Raw genomic sequence first — 16,507 nt, forward strand, 5'->3', positions numbered from 1 at the left:
CTGATGTGTTCCCAAGGCTCCCAGTCCCTGGCATCTGTGATCACCCTTGGGGGCAGCCATGTAGGGCTAGGCTGGGACATGGATCCAGAGCAGGATGCTCATCCTACAGCCCCCCCATGTGAGTGCTGGAGCAGGGACAAGCAAGGATGGCAAGGTTGTTGCCACCTACATATCCCAGTGGCCTGTGTCCCGTATTGCTGCCTGTCCAGCCAGGCCTGAGGGGCTCCTGCTCCTGCCCCAGGCTGGCACACTATCAGCTGGCTCTGCTGGTGCACCATCTCTGCTGTGCTTCAAAGACTGCAGCGTGTCATTTGTCATCGCACAATCGCGGAATGTTGGAAGAGGCCTTAAAGATCATTCCGTCCACCCCCTGATGTAGGGGGGACACCTTCCACTAGACCAGGCAGGTTGCTCCAAGCCTGTCCATCCTGACCTTGGACATTTCCAGGGATGGGGTATTCTCAGTACCAAAATACTCCAATATATGGAGTACTCCAGTATAAGAACTATTCCTGTATAGTGGAATTCCACATATATTGGAACATTCCAATGCATGGAGTATAAAGATTATTCCCCCAGGGCACTCGCTGCTGGATCAACTTTGGAAAAAACAGAGCCTGTGGCACACTGTACCCGTGCCCCTGAGGATTCCCTACCTCAGCTGTGCTGATGGCAAAGCCCCATCCCGGGCCCTGTGCCTCCCTGGGCTCCCCACGGCCGCGAGCCGCGTGTCCTGGAGCGCCCCAGCGTGCGCCTCCTCTGTTCCTGCAGCCGTGGTTCTTGGCTATATTTAGCCCTCCCCCGTGCTATTTTGCTTTCCTGGCAGGAGTTTATAACTGGCCGGGACAGCCCCACCTCCTTTCTGCTTTCTCTCCCTTCCCTTCTCTTCCCTTCCCGTCCCTTTCCCCCTTTTCCCCTCCTCTCTGTTCCCTCCCACCCCGCTGCCCAGGACCCCCATGTCGGCAGTGCCCAGCTGTGCCCGCAGCCAGCGTCCTGCTCCACTGGAGCCCCCGCCATGGGGCCCGCTGAGGAGCTGGTCCGGATTGCCAAGAAATTGGATAAGATGGTGGCCAGGAAAAGCACGGTAAGGTGGCTGAGCTCCTCAGGGCGTGTGCGCGTATTTAAACATACGTATTTACACGTGTACATATTTATACGCATGCTTATTTACACACTTGCTTGTTTACATGCATGTTTGAATGTTGTGTGGCTTGGGAAAGGGGGGGGGGGGGGGTTTGCTTTTCACAGCCCTCACGTTGTCCCTGGAGGTGCTGAGTGGGTTTAAGGGGTGCTGCCTGTGTCACCCAAGCCCAGCCTCAGGACATCATAGTCAGCACCCAGGGGATTTAATTTTGCCTCTAATTTGGGGCTCTCCTGTACCCCATTGCTCCCAGACACTGGGATTTGGGGGTAAGGGGGTGTTTGTCCCATGGGTGGCAGCTCCTGACACTGCTTGGCAGCGCCGGATTGTGGGCGACAGGTGTTTGGCCCCCAGCCTGTGCACCAACACCTGATCAGTGCCAGGGACAGAGGCTCATGTACAGGCAAGGAAAAGCTCTGGGCTGGTGGATATAACACCCTCGGGCACAGCCCTGCCTGTTTCACAAGTGTGCAAAGGGAGGGGAAGGGGTCAGACACTGTTTCCTGGGTGGCTGTGCTCTGGGGAAGCCAGGATCCAGCCCTGCCACCCTTGTGCCAAGTGAGGATCCTGGTGAGCCTGTTACATGTGCCAAACCCAGCTCTCAGAGTTAATATTTGACTGTTTCCACTGGCCTTTGCCCTGACAAGGTGCAGGCTACTGGCTGGGGGGGCAGCACTGACGTCTCCATGGATCTGGTGGCTTTTTGGGATGCCAGTGCTTGGTATCAAACCACATCCCATGGCTCTGCTTGAGGCCAGGAATTACCCAGGGGTCAAGGGACAGGGGTGTTCCATACTTCTCTTGCTGCACTTTGGGATGGGACAGAGCCAGGGTCCACCTACAGCACAGGAATGTCCCTGCGCCCATCAAACGGGGGGGATCTGATCCAGCCCCTCATGATGGGACTCCATGGAAGTGTCCCCCGAGGGGATACCTGGGAGCTGTTGTCTGCTGCTGGGGTTCTAAAAATACCAAGGATGAGGAGGAGGAGAAAGAGAGGGAGGAGGAGGAAGGCTCTGTGCTGGACTATCCTTATCTCAGCTGCCACTGCAGGGTACCAGGATGTGTCCCATGGACCTTCACACCCCTGAGTGGGGGACATTGGGAAATCCCCCAGCTATCCCTAACTCCCACCGGCCCAGATTTTTCTTGCAGATGGGGGTTTTCTCAAGTTTTAAGAAAAGCTCGTGCTATCCAGCTGGAGATGTGACCTGGGGCTGGGATGATCCAGCAGGGTTTGGGTGTGGGATTTTTCTATTGGTGTGAGAGGTCAGGCAATCCCAGGGAGCAGCCAGGGCTGCTTTGGGTTCTCCTGTCATGCCCTTCCTGGTGCTGCCTGGTGCCTCCTCAAGGGCTTCTGTGGCTTCTCCCTGCTCTAGGAAGGGGCACTGGATCTGCTCAAGTCCCTTACTGGCTACACCATGACCATCCAGCTGCTCCAGGTGAGGGGGTTTGGGTGGGGGGACACCCCATGGGGTGGCTTGTCCTGTGCCTTGTGCCAGCCACCACATCCCTAAGGATGTGTCCCTGGTGTGTGTCCCCAGACCACACGGATTGGAGTGGCTGTGAACTCAGTGCGGAAACACTGCTCAGATGAAGAGGTGGTGGCCTCAGCCAAAATCCTCATCAAAAACTGGAAGCGGCTTCTGGGTGAGCGATGCTGGAGGGAGACGAGAACCCCTAAAATTTCAATCCTCCCTGAGCCATCCCTGCACCTCAAGCCCCAATGCTTTCTGGGGAGATGGAGTGGAATCAGTCCAGAGCTAGGACATGCAGGCTCCTATAACCTGTAACTCAGATTTTCCAAAGGCTTGTTTTCACTCTGGGATAGAGTGGTGTAAATCAATGTGTGCCCCACCAAGGGCTGAGCATCTCCACAATCATTCCCCACCCCAGGATGCAACTCTGCAGGTGCCCTATGCTGGTTTGGGCTGTGACTATGACACCCAAATCCTTCCCACAGAGTCCACCACCACAAAAAAAGAGAAGGATGCAGATAAGAAGAAGGAGAAGGACACAGATGGAGACAAGGAGAAGAAGAAGGGGCTGGATGTTTCCAGCTGCCCCAGTGAAGGGGTGAAGCACAGCAAGAATACAGCTGAGAAGCACAGGGAGAAGCACAAGGAGAGGTGAGGAGTCCTGTTGGGGGACACCAGGGTCAATATGAGACCACCTTCTGCTTGGTCTTTAAGAGTTTATCCATCTCTGCCTACCCATGGATGCTGGCAGCACCTCTGGAGACCAAACTGCCTCTGAGACAGCACCAGGGCCGATTTTGGAGGAGGGAGAAGTGGATATTTTCTATTTTGCCTTCTCTAAAACTAGGTCATTTTGGACAGTGCTCATCTGACCCATGCTCTCTTTATCTCTAGGAAGCCCAGCAAGTGTGACTCTCATGCCACCACCACCCAGGGCCACTCTGCTGATTCCAGCCCAGAGAGGTACCTGCTGAAGGATGCCCTGACCCTCACGCCAGGCTCTGCCAGGCACTGCCAGCCCAGAGGAGGCTTTGCTGGCAGCCTGGGGGGGCTCAGGGATGGGGGATGCAGATGGACAGGATCCAGATCACAGGTTGACAGAGTATGCTGGGTTTGCTGAGAGCTTCTCTCCCTTCCTTTGGGCGGTGGTGAAGAGAGTCCAGTGATGGCAGGAGCCCTACTGCGTCCTCCAAGAAATCACCTCTGGATGGCAAGAAAGAGAGGTGGGTCCTGGGCTGCATGAGGAAGGGAGAGGCAAAACCCTGACCCCTCACTGGCTTGTGCTTGGGGTGTGGACCCATCACTTGTCCCAGCTACTGCCCTCTGACATGGGGCTTGTCCTGCCAGGAGAGCCTCTGCTGACTCCAGGTCCTCAACTGTCTCGTCCTCCTCCTCCACACAGAAGAGACTGTCAGGAGAGAGGTAAGGAGGGGGTGTCCCTGGGCAGCCTGGGGATGCTTTTAGGGTCCCGCTTGGGAATACCATGAATGTGGAGGGGGTGTGAAGTGGCTGGGAGCCCTGATCCTGCCACAGCACGGGGATATTTCCTGGGAGGAGCAAATGGAGATTCCTGTTGGCTTCCGAGCGAGTGCTCTCATCGATGTGCTGATGCCTGAGGTCCTGCCACCAGTCCCTGCCCCCTGTCCTGCCTGTCCTGTCTCTGGTGTCATCCCCACTGTCCTGTTTCATGCCACTCCCAGGAGGGCCTCTGTGGGCACCAGCCTCTCTCCAGTTCCCACCAGCTCCCAGAGAAACTCCAGTGACAGCAAGGAGGAAAGGTAGGAGAGACCCACTCCACTTCCAAGGGACCCCGGCAGGTCTCTGCGGCTGTGCCAGGACCCTGCCACCTGCCCATGCCCCTCCATGTGCCCCTGCAGAGCCAACAGCAGCAAGGCCAAGCCTGAGGTGCCGCGAACCCCCAGCAGCCCCTCCTTCTCTGCCAGCCCCTGCTTCCTGGCCCCCTGCTACCTCACAGGGGACTCAGTGCGGGACAAGTGCATTGAGATGTTGACGGCTGCACTGCGCATGGATGGTGAGCAGTTCTTGGGGTGCTGGACCCCAGACTGGGCTATTTCTCCTATGGGACAGTCCTAATAGGAACATTCAGCCCCAAAGGAAAGAAAAGAAGGTTGCTAGGGTCTCTGATAAGGGGGTTGGATGTGAGGATGCATCTTGGTAAGGTTCAAGATGGGTAAAATTAGGTATTTTAGAGATAGAGAGCCCGGGGCAAGTACAGGGGGAGAGGTGAGATTTTCTGGGGGAGGTACAGTGAGACCTATGGCTGGTTTCACACCTGAAAGTCACCCCTTAACCTCTCTACCCTTTAGACGACTACAAGGAGTTCAGTGTTAACTGCGAGAAGATGGCATCGGAGATTGAAGACCATATCCTTTGGGAGCCTAAGGGTCCCCAGGCTTCACCTGCTTGGGGGGGCGTACGTGCTGCTGGGGACAGGACAGAGGGTGACAGGGACAAGGACAGAGGGTGACAGACTCTGCCGTGCTCGTTGCCTGCAGAGGGAGCCCAGACCTCAGTGAGAGGATGCTGAGGCTAAGGCTGAAGCTGATGCTGAGCAAAGCATCTCCTGAGCACCTGCCTTTGTGTCCTCCCCAGTCCCCTCTGGTCAGGGACCTGCCTTTGTCTCTGGGGAAATAAATCCAAACCCAGCCAAAGCTTTTCCCATGAGCCTGCTGTAGGTGCCTGTGTCTCCTGCTAGAACCAGTCTGTCACAATGTCCAGGCTGTCCCATGCTGGAAGGGATGGAGCCACCTCTGCCCACCCCCAGCTCAAGGCTTGGGGTTCTCCTGGCAGCCCACTGAGACCAGGACCAGCCCCAGGGTGGTTCAGCTCCTGGGTGCCCTTTTCGGTGCCTCCCAGACTCTGTGCCCAAAGCTGCTACATCAACCCATCCATACTCATGTTCTTTGGGAGGAGGGAGTAGACAGAGTCCTCTGCACCATGAACTTTTGTCCCAGCACAGGGCTTGGTGATAGTCCCTGAGCTCCATAGCCTTGCCTGGATGTTAGACATTCCAAGGCAGTGGAAAGTCATTTTCCTCCCCACATCTCAAGCTGTGCTTCATCCTCTTAAAGCCAAGGATGGGGACACTTCCCACAGGGAGGAAAGCCCCACTGAGATCAGCCACCTCCACGTGACCATTGGCCCTGGTGACAGCAGCACCAAGCTGGCATCCCCCATCCCCCTGTGTTGACTCTTTGACGGACCCCACATATCTTCCAGGAGCTGAAGAGCACAGACATGAAGTATCGCAACCGGGTGCGGAGCAGGATCAGCAACCTGAAGGACCCCAAGAACCCTGGGCTGCGGAGGAATGTGCTGTGTGGGGCCATCGAGCCCAGCCTCATCGCCCGCATGACTGCAGAGGTGGGCACTGGGGTGCATGGGGCTGGTGCCCCTGGATCTCTTCCCTGCTGCCTCTGTGGTGCCCGAGTGCTGGGTCTTGGCTTGGTGCTGTCCACAGTGGGGATGTCCCAGCACCTCCCTGTCCCACTCCAGTGCTGAATGAGACACGGGGAGCATTAGGACAAAGCTGGCAGCACTGCTAGGTCCCCTTAAAGCCCTGCAGACCCCCAGCCTAACACAGATCTGGCTGTGGGATGTCACACTGGCAGGAATCAGGCTGGAGTGTCCCCATTTGTCCTCCTCAAACAGAGTCCACAAATCAGGCTCCTCGGAAGCCCAGTTTCCCCTGTGGGGAGACAGATCCCTTCAGATAGCAGTTTTAGTTTGAAGATGGGATGATTTTTTTCATCAGGATGGGTCTAAGCCCTCCAGCAAGCACAGACAGCAGGATTAATCCTGTTTTGGGAGAGGATGGGGAGGGTGTTGGACTGTGGTACTTGGATGTGAGCAGAGCCATGGCCACACTGACCCATGTGGGCCAATGCTGGTGGCAGGAGATGGCCAGTGATGAGCTGAAGAAGCTGCGGAATGCCATGACCCAGGAGGCCATCCGGGAGCACCAGATGGCCAAGACAGGTGGCACCGTCACTGACCTCTTCCAGTGTGGCAAATGCAAGAAGAAGAACTGCACGTACAACCAGGTCAGGCCTGGTCTGCAGGGGAGCTTGCCTCAGGGGATGCTGTAAGGGTCTCACTGAGGCAGTGCTGCTCCACCCCAGGTACAGACACGCAGCGCCGACGAGCCCATGACAACGTTTGTGCTGTGCAACGAGTGTGGGAACCGCTGGAAGGTCTGTGACCATCTGGGGAGAGGCTCTGGGCAACCCACCCCTTTCCTAGCCTTCAGGGGTAGCAGAGCCCCCTGAAGTGGTGCTTTGGGTGCTGGGTGAGGGCTTACCACCTGCCCTGGGCTCTGCTTCTCCTGCAGTTCTGCTGATGCGGCTGGCAATTGGGCTGGAGGGAACATGGTGCAAGACAAGATGCTGTGACACCACATTGGGCAGCTGGGTTGGGGAGAAGGGATCAGGGTGGCACCAGTCCCTAAACACCAGCTCTTTGTACCCTTGCACTGGGCTCCTTCAAACATCCTGGGGACCTGGCCTCTGGCAATGTCAAGTTCACTCGAGAAGGTCCCTGTGAATTCAATGGTTCTTCCCTGCAAATTCCTGCCCTTTGACTGGGGTGTGCTGGGATCCCACTGGGAACAGACTCATTCCTGGTTTGGGGGCAGGAGAGACATTGCCCGATGGAGATGGGGCTGTGCCTGCGAGCTGAGGGTGGCAGAGGGCCAGGTCATAACCCAAACACCTTCTTCCTCACCTAAGTGCACACAGAGGGAGGGGAGAGACATGGAGGGGACAGGGTGGGTGCAGCATGTCCAGATGCTGTTGGGATGCCACTGTGCCCCTCTGCTCTGTGACAAATGGACCATCCATCCTGGCTTGAAGGCACCATGTCCCAGGAAAGAAGGAAGGATGGCAGGGAGAGGAGCAAGGAAGAACCCTTCCAGCCAGAGTAATAAAGGTGTGAACTATCTCTGCAGCATTGACTGTTTCCTAAGATGGGTTTGGGATGTCTGTCTCGAGTTTATAGCTCTCCAGCTTGAGCCTCAGGGTCGTGGAGGGTGCTGCTCCCATGTCTGCATGAGCCAAGAGTGTGAGAGCAGAGAAGAACAGTGAGGCTATTAATTAACCCATCATTAATTTTTAAATCTTGGCCTGAGGTGTGAATTTTTTCACAGGCTGTGCCATTTGTACCCAGACTTGGGTGCTAAACCCTCTGTGTTTGGGGGGCCCCCACCACCCTTAGGCCGCCTGAAAGAGCTCTCTGGGCTGTGGTGCTTGTTAATACTCTGAAGTGATTAATGAGCCTCCAAGGCAATTATTTACACTTGTGACAGTGTGTGTGGCTGCAATTAAGGAATATAACGGATTGTAGGGGATGAATAAAACATCGGTGTGACCTTGAGGTGTGAGGGGAGCATAGGAAGGGCGGGACTGGGGCTCCCGGCCATCCCCAGGGTGCCTCAGGGTGTGTTTGCCTGGGACAAGGCTGAAATAGGGGGATTTGGACTTAAATTTTTTTGCAGTCCAGTCTAATAAAGGTGTTTAAGTGATAGCAGAGGGAGCCAGACTCCAAGCATGTTATGATGGATCTCCTGGCATCCCTCTGTGTCCTTCACAAGAGCCCTCAGGACCTCTGCTGCAGCTCCAGCCCCACGTGAGGCTGGTCGTGGCCATGCAATGATGGAAAGGCCCTTACAGTTCCTGCCAGGGGTTGATTTACCCACCCTGAGGCTCCAGGTTTGGATGTTCCAAAGCTTCAGCAAAGGCTGGTGTCTCTTCCTGCCTCTCCCACCTATCTCTGCATGAATCACAGAATCATTTCAGTTGGAAAAGACCTCCAAGATAATTGAGCACAACTGCTCTCCCAGCACTGCCAAGCCCACCACTAACTACATGTCCCCAGTGCCACATCAACATATCTTTTAAATCCCTCCAGGCGACTCCAAGGAGATGCTGAATCTTCTATCTGATGGAATTTTTATATTCAACCTCCGACCTGCAACACTTTAAACAACCCCACAGAGTGTCCAACTCCAGCCAGGCTTCCCCATGAGCGGACAGCCACTACTGGTGCTGCCAGACCACATCCCTTCCCCAAAGACAGCCCTCAGCCACCTCAGGGACACAGAATCTGCCACATGGCCAGTTTTACTTTGCAATCCTGGCTTGTCCAGGGGTCACCAGCCCCCATAGTCCAGCCCCCCCAGCTGGGGCTTTGCCGCTGCCCTTCTCCCCCGCATTCTTCCAGCCTTGAGAAAACAATCAGAACTTTGCTGTTCTCTGGTTTCCTTGGCAACCCCATTTCCCCATTCTCTCACTTTATGCATCTGTATCTCCCCGGCCCCGGTCACCTACCCCCAAAGCACAGTGGCAGGTCCCTGTGCACAGGGATGGAGCAGGAGATGATGTGTCCTGTCCACCTCCAGGACAGCTGATCCCAGAGGGACCCTCTGGAAAATTTCCACTCTGTCTCATCTAAGCCAGGGCTTCCCAAGCACCTGGGCTTATTGGAAAGGAATGGAGTAGCTGGCGGTGGTTCGTGTCTCTGAACTGAACAGAATTAAAGCAGTTTTGGAGTCAGTTTTTATCTCTCTGTGTGGGTCCTCTGTGCACAGGGTACCCAGAGAAGCTGTGGCTGCCCTATCCCTGAAAGTGTCCAAGGCCAGCCTAAATAGGGCTTGGAGCAACCCACTCTAGTGGAAGGTGTCCTCGCCCATGGCAGGGGTGGAATGAGAAGAGCTTTAAGGTCCCTTCCAACCCAAACCATTCCATGATTCCATGACTGGCAGTCTCTGTAACAAACTGAGCAGATTCCCCGGCCCATTCCCATGCTTTCTTCCAATCAATAGGTAATGATCCCTGAGGCACAAGCACTAACTGCCTCCCCAGACCTCAAGCTTTTTGTTTTAATAAACCCCTAAGCACTGGTTTTCCTAAATTCAAGGTGCTGCCTCTGCTAGAAGGGCTGGAGAATGCATGGCTTTGGGTCTGGATTCCGTAGGGGTGCTTGTCAAAGGATGCAGTGGTGTGGTGGTCCCCAAACACCCCAGGAACCAGGGAGGGGTAACTGGCAGGACACTCCCAGCATTGAATGAGACACAAATAGCACTGAAATAGGAGGAAAAAATTGCTGAGCCTCCTTCTGGTTCCAGCCCCAGGTTGGGATGGAAATGGAATTTCCTTTCTCTTTCATTGTTTTTGTCTTGATGTGAGTGATTCAATTGCTTTGGAGCAGCTCTGAAAAAATTAGTGATTGCCCAGGACAGCCACATGATCCAGCCTGGATCTTCAGCCAAGCCAAAACACTTGGAGCAAAGCCATGGATTTGAGCTGACTGGGTATTTGCTTAGGGATGTTTCTCTTGGGAGAAAAAAAAAAAAAAAAAAAAAAAAAAGAGGAAAATCAGTTTTCATCTGCAGTGTTTGCAGTCCATTGGAAGGAAATGATTCGTCAAGGTGTATGGCTGCAATTCTGCACACCAGGCTTTGTGATGATTAAAAGCATCAAAGGAGCCCAAACTGGACCCAGACCTTTATTTCTAAAGTGAAATGTGTTGCATGGAAAATTACAGAATATACCTTTCCTAAAGAAAAACCCTGTGCCTTTTCTTTTTCCTGGCCAGAGAGGTTTGCTGAGTCTGCAGAGCACTTTATTCTAAGCCTGCCTAAAATCACAGTGCTTGGCATGGACCTTTTTTTTTCCCCTTCATTAGCTGAATACTCAGAGAACTGAGCAAAGATCCCCCATTAAATGCAAAAATCCCTCCACAAAATACATTTTTTCCTCACTTTCAGCTGGAATCATGCACACTCTTCCCTCTTATAGCCAGGATGGAGAAGATGACAGCAAAAAACCCCCAATAAATGCTATAAACCCCCCCCCCCCAATTCCCCCAAACTGCACAAATTCCCATCTCTGTGCTTCCCACATCGACCTAAATATTGCAGAGGAAAAAAAAAACGACATTGGCTTTTTTGCCTGACACTTTTTTCCCTCCCTGCCAGGAGCTCTTGGGCGCTCGGCAATTAGGAGCTGTGGATTAATCTTGAGTGAAATAATGAAGTGCCAGGTGGCTGGAGGACAGAGCTGGTGAACAAGGGGTGAGGGGAAGGGAGGGACAGTTGCTCTACAGATTAACATGGTTTAGGACAGGTTTAGTGCAGGCAGAGCACCCAAAGTGATAGGAAAGAGGAGGAGGAGCCTGGGGGGCTCAATGGGATATTCAGGCTCATCTCTACTCTGTGATCCTCTGCATCAAAATGCATGGACCAGGCAGGGCTTGTGTTGCAGAGGAAAAATCATCTTTGCACATTTTCTAACCCTCATTTGCTTGTAATGGCCCCAAAGTATCTTTCCACCTGCTTTACACCAGCCAGCCCCACATCAATTATTTATTGAGGAAAAATGCCCCAGGAGGGCAGGTTGGCAGCTCTTCCCCCAGCCATATCTGTGCCCCCTTTCATAGTCATAGAACCATGGAGTTCTTGGAGTGTGAGGGGACCTTAAAGCCCATCTAGCCCCCTGCCACTAAAGCAGGTAACTCCAAGCCTTGTCCAGCCTGGCCTTGGACACTTCCAGGGATAGGGCACCCACAGGGGCTCTGTGCACCCTGTGCCAGGGCCTCTCCATCCTGACAGGGAAGAATTCCTTCCCAATACCCCATCTAACCCTGCCCTCTGGCAGTGGGAAGCCATAACCCTTGTCCTGGCACTCCTGACCCTTGTAAATAGTCTCTGTCTGTCTTTCTTGACAGCTCCTTCGGGTGCTGGAAGGCCACAATTAGGTGACCTCAAAAACTCTTTTCCAGGCTGAACAATCCTACCTGTCTCAGCTCTTTGCCTTTTCTCCAAGGTCTCTGGAAGCCTGAAAGTTGAGAGCAGCTGGCACTGAGGGCCACACTCTTCCAACAAAATGCCTTGTCTTTCCAAAATGAGAATATAAATAGTGTATATAATAGATCTTGAAGGTCTCTTCCAACCTAGAAATTCTGTGATTCTGTGATTCTGTGTCCTGTAACAACGTCATTACCCAGGAGCTCTGCCACCAGCACCAGCCACGCGCAGCAAACCCATCACCCACAGCAGCCAATTTATTCCCAACTCTGGCAGGGTCAGCAGCCATCAGGGAAACAAATGCTAATTAATAGAACTGTGCAAAGCAGCCAGTCTAGGCATGGCATGTAATTAGTGAGCCAACTGCACTCGCCACAGTGCTGGGGCTGTAGGGAAAGAGCAGCCACGGAGGAGGGACCCGCTGCAGCTTCCAGCTATAACTCAGGATGAGGGCACTAATTGTGCTGGAACACGTGTGTCACACTGCCATCAGTGTGGCTGTGACACTCCGTGTGTGTGCTCCCATCCCTCTGATCCCTACACCACCCTCCCTGGTCCAGCCCCCATCCCTGCTGTCTCCTCGATGTGCTCCCTCTGCCCAGACGTTTTGCAGGTAAACGTGACAATTCCTCGGGGCAGGAAAGATGCTTGGAATATAAAAACTCCTGATGGTGGGAGATGCAGAGCCCAGGGAGGAATCGTACTAATGCCCTTACATCTCTGCTGTGGTGAGTCATCCAGGCCCTCAGAGGATCCTGGCTGTGCTTGGATACGGGGAAGGTAGAAGCACAAGGCAAAATGAAAAATTGCTTTGCTCAGAAGATATCTCGGTTACAGTAAGGACTAAAAACTGTCCCCTTGGCACCCACCCTCAGCTCTGGTCCCACAGCCATGGGGAAGAGGGGGTGTTGTGCTGTTGTGTGGGTAAGAAGGGCCCCATTTGTGGGAGAAATGGGAACACTTAGCCTAGAACATTCAAGTTGTTAATGGAATGCAGTTATTAGTGGAAGGGAGGAGGATGGGTCTTTCCATCAGGTTGATGGGAAAAATCCATTCGTGGATTGGGAATTAGGTTGGAACATCACCTTGAAGATGGTTATGGGCAAACACTGCCTCCCTTCATCCCTGGCAACATTGCTGCTCTGATGCTCCCAGTCTCTCTGCCACATCCATATGGATGTGTGTGTGCTGCTCCTTGATGAGGACAGGGGGACAGCTCCTGAGAGCTGTGGCCATCCCTGACCAAGTCTTGCTGCCTACTGTGCCATGGGAGGGCAAGTCAAGAAGGGCAAGTTAAAAACCCAAATTTAAAAAATCCTTTAAATCAACAACATTTTCTCTAAGCCAACACCATCCTGAGACAGGGCTGCTCTTGACGTGGCTCTGCCTCCACCAAACCTAGCAGTGGGAAGGGATTTACACATCAAATATCCTCTCCCTCAACCTGCTGAAGCCAAAACCTTGGGAGAGGAAAAACCTGTTTCCAGCTGTTTTCTTCTCCATGTAAATAAGTATCTATTTGCAGAGTATTTCCTTCCACCTAAGGCTTTCATTGGACATCAGTTATTTAATATTGCTTTTTTAAATCCTTGTGTTTGGCCCTCAGCTGCTTCACCCATCTCAGAGCAGGGATGTTGGCACTTTGTGTTTAGAAAACATATATCTGTATTTAGATAGGCAGACAGATAGCTGTGGAAGAAGAGCTGTTCCAATCATTAAATCACCACTTTCAATTTTTCCTTATTACTAGTCTTCATTTAACCACAGGCCAGGCTGGCCAAGTGCTCTCTGGAGACAGCCCAGCTGAGCCTAGCAGGTTGCAGCTCTAAAAGGGGTCTTAAGAAAAAAAAATACCACAATCTGATAATTAGAGGGGATATCTTCCCTGAAAATGTCTTCCCAATGTGGAGGCATTCAGGAAGGGGACAATGATGTGGCTGGAGTGTGATACTGGCTTCCTGCTAGGCTGGGATATTTTCAGAGAGGAAGAGCGGGAGAGGGGGTGGGAGGAAGATCCCAGCACATCTGCAAAATGCAGGCAGTGAAAGGGTGGGTTTTGTGTAGAAGAAAGAAAAGAGGGAGAGAAATCACCTTCTCTGATCAGCTGTCTGAGGTTCTGCAGGCTAGAGAGGCTGTAGGAGGGGGAGCTGCCTTTGAAGCTGGGAGAGGCTGAGCACAGCAGCCTTTGCTGTCACTGCTCCTCTTCCGCCGGCTCTTTCCTATTTCTGTCTTCATCCTGGATTGGGAGCCCACCCTCAGGATGGCCAAAACACCCAACATTGGCATGTCAGTGGTGCTCTCATGACAGGATACAAACAGAGCCAGAGATTTCCTCTGAGACCCAGCACTGATGGGTTTCAACTCCTTTTCTGGTGTCTCTTGCTTTTCCCTGGGTATCACCATGGCCATGGAAGAGCTGTGCCATCCCACGTGCTCTCCAGAGGCTCCCAGTGCTGGCTGATGGACTGGCAATGTTGGCAGAGGCTCTGCCCCATGGCTTGGCTTTGCCCCTGGCAGCAGGGAGGGAAACAGGTGGTTGTCCTGGAAAAATACAGCACAGGGCATGCACCCTGTGCTGCCCTCCCTGGGTGCTCTCCCAAGGCCACCAGGACCAGCCAGGACAGATGGGAGCAGGCACCTGGTGGAATCAGGCTGGGAACTGAAGCAAAGCAAGATCCCCAGCTCTGACAAAGGGCTGGAGGGGGAATCCCTAGAGGCAGCTGCATCAAGGTTGGCATCACCACGAATGTCCATCACCAACAAGTGATGCAGTTGGCTTTTCTGCTGGAGATCCAGCTCAGACAAGTCAGGGATGAGCCAGGTGAAAAGCTGGCAGCTGCTGACCAAGAGTTCAGAGATAACCAGGAAAGAGCCTTAATCACATATTTAAAACACCTGTAACCACAACTGCTCCCGTGCCATTGCTTCCCTGACCTCTACGTCTTGGCTCCTGGCAGGGAATGACTGGCACAAAAACTAAGAGCTGGTGGGAGTTGATGCAGCTCCTGATGCCTCCAGGTACAAATCACCTAAATCTCAATCCTTTAGCCCCAAACTAAACCGGATCCAAACCTTCCTATGCTTTTCCACCAGGTTTACACTGGAAGGAGGTTTCCTGTCCTCTCCCAGCCCCAAACCTAATCATCCCATGGACTTCTGCAGGAGCATGAAAAAGGGGAGGGAAGACCCAGGGTCTGAGTCCAGGGCAAGAGGCTCTGAAGCTGCGCTCTGTGATTGGCACGGTTAGAGAGCAGCAGGATTGCAGCTGACCTGGATTCCCAACATCAAAGATAACTCCCACTTCTTCCCCAGCATCTCCAGAGCCCTTCAAGGAGGTGAATCAATGAGCTGAGCGGCCACGTATCCATCTCATCTGGTACTGGCATCCAGGGCTGTGGGTGATGGCAGCACCATCTCCCCTGCACTGTGGCTCGGAGCTAAAAAGCTGCACAAAATGTGACATTTATATGCTGAGAAAGAAGCCTGCCTCCTCCATGATCAGGGTGGTCAAAGGTGGCCCTGGCGGTTTAAGCCACATTTGGCGTGGGTCTAACCCCCATCCTCTTGGTACAGTAACAGACATTGGCAAATCTCCTGTCAGACTCACAGGAGACAGACAAACAGACCTTATCCCTTGGGAAACCCAGACCTAACAGTCCTACCTGTCCCTTGGCAGCACTGCATGTGTGTCTGCCCATGTGCACAGGGTCCTTGGCTCTCCATCATGTCACGACCAGCCCGAGGCACCAGGACACCTGGTTCCAATGTTACAACCAGCCCCAAGCAATAGGACACTGAGTCCCCATGTCTCAGTCTCAAAGGACCTGCTCCCTGTCCAGAAAAACCCTGAAAGCCCCTCAGGGAGCCCAGGGGTCACATTGACACCAATTCCTTCCACCAGCAGCAAAAAGCTTTATTTTTCCATGCTGCTGTGTTTCCCTGCTCCCTGTGATGGTTCATTTCTGAGATGACTCACAGGTTGTTAATGCATTGAATGGAAGCAGCTCTGCCACCTCTGAGCACCAAGCTGAGGGGGGCACAGCTCAGGCTCCCCGCCCCCCAAAATCCAGGGAGATGCCGCCAGTTCCCAGTCAATGCTCCATTGTCAGACAAAGGCAGCACAGAGGGGGCAGTGGGGTGGTGAAAATACCTAAATAAGCAACAATCAGGGAAAAAGGCTCCTGTGGGGACTGAGTTCCCCAGGGATGGGATGCAATGGCCGTCCTTCCTTCACTGCCAGCACAGCTTGGTGCCCACAAGCCATTCGCTATTGCTGTCCCTGCCACAAGGCCGGGTATGAGCCTGGGTGAAGGAAAAGGGCTCATTAACCCCTCCGATGAAATAATCATCACTTTGGAGGCATTTTTCACGGAAGGGGATGAACTAGCAGATGCACTCGCCCTGTGTTAGTAAGGAGCCCTGCTACCCCCAGCCCTGGTGGGAACAGTGGGCTTGGGGAAGGCTGGCCCTGTCACCAGCTTGAGCCCAGCAGGAGGACAGCCCCTCTCACATTCAAGGACATCTCAGGGATTCTGGTGCCATCACCCTCAAGATATCACCAACCTATGGGAGAGGGATTGTTGCCTGCAAGGTGGTGAGCAGAGATTTTCCATCCAGCCTCTGGACTCAGCTCTGACTCTGGCCATCTCAGGGTGCAGACACTTGGACCCGAGGGACAGCCCCTCCACACACAATGCCGAGGAAACAATGCTGCAAACCCCCCAGCTCACATGCAGCCACGCAGAATGGTGAGGCAGAGAAGAATCTCATCTAATTTTAACTCCCCTGACGGATGGGCTTTGTTCTTTGCAGCAGCTGCCCCGCAAGGTATGAAAACACTCAGATATGTTGACATGGGAAAACAAAACACACAAATCAGCCCATTTTCCTCTTCAAGGCTGATTTATCTGGAGCTGTCAGTGGAGGGAGAGGAAGTGATGAGCCCTGGGGAGATGGAGGAGCAGCCTGGACTCGCAACTCAGTGGTTGCCAGTGCAGTTGGGCTGATGCTCATTAAGCATCTGGTCCATTCTCTCCCAAACCCCAAAACACCTCAGAGCTACAGAAA

General features: G+C 53.4%; 1 protein-coding gene across 2 annotated transcripts; it reads left to right on the forward strand.

Moving 5' to 3' along the window:
* Positions 1-63: 63 nt before the first annotated feature.
* On the forward strand, positions 64-7,578 carry TCEA3 (transcription elongation factor A3). 2 transcript variants are annotated; one of them, XM_066564636.1, is made up of 14 exons: positions 64-1,084; positions 2,521-2,583; positions 2,686-2,791; positions 3,105-3,270; positions 3,514-3,582; positions 3,774-3,842; positions 3,967-4,041; positions 4,320-4,397; positions 4,497-4,651; positions 4,947-5,002; positions 5,848-6,003; positions 6,537-6,683; positions 6,762-6,833; positions 6,971-7,578. In XM_066564636.1, exons 1-14 carry the CDS (start codon positions 1,016-1,018, stop codon positions 6,977-6,979), a joined length of 1,290 nt encoding a protein of 429 aa, XP_066420733.1. In that variant the 5' UTR covers positions 64-1,015; the 3' UTR covers positions 6,980-7,578. The 2 variants fall into 2 exon arrangements, with proteins under 2 accessions (XP_066420733.1, XP_066420732.1); XM_066564635.1 differs by lacking the exon at positions 6,971-7,578 and having other exon boundaries at positions 6,762-6,908.
* Positions 7,579-16,507: the final 8,929 nt, after the last annotated feature.

The sequence above is a fragment of the Molothrus aeneus genome, chromosome 23, assembly GCF_037042795.1.
Source record: "Molothrus aeneus isolate 106 chromosome 23, BPBGC_Maene_1.0, whole genome shotgun sequence".
NCBI lineage: Eukaryota > Metazoa > Chordata > Aves > Passeriformes > Icteridae > Molothrus > Molothrus aeneus.

What these genes read in the sequence shown, in the direction of transcription:
- TCEA3 (XM_066564635.1), top strand. Translation starts at nt 1,016, where the DNA reads ATGGGGCCCGCTGAGGAGCTGGTCCGGATTGCCAAGAAATTGGATAAG. An exon ending in TGACCATCCAGCTGCTCCAG is followed by an intron (nt 2,584 to 2,685) that starts GTGAGGGGGTTT and finishes GTGTGTCCCCAG; the next exon opens with ACCACACGGATTGGAGTGGC. An exon ending in AGGGAGAAGCACAAGGAGAG is followed by an intron (nt 3,271 to 3,513) that starts GTGAGGAGTCCT and finishes CTTTATCTCTAG; the next exon opens with GAAGCCCAGCAAGTGTGACT.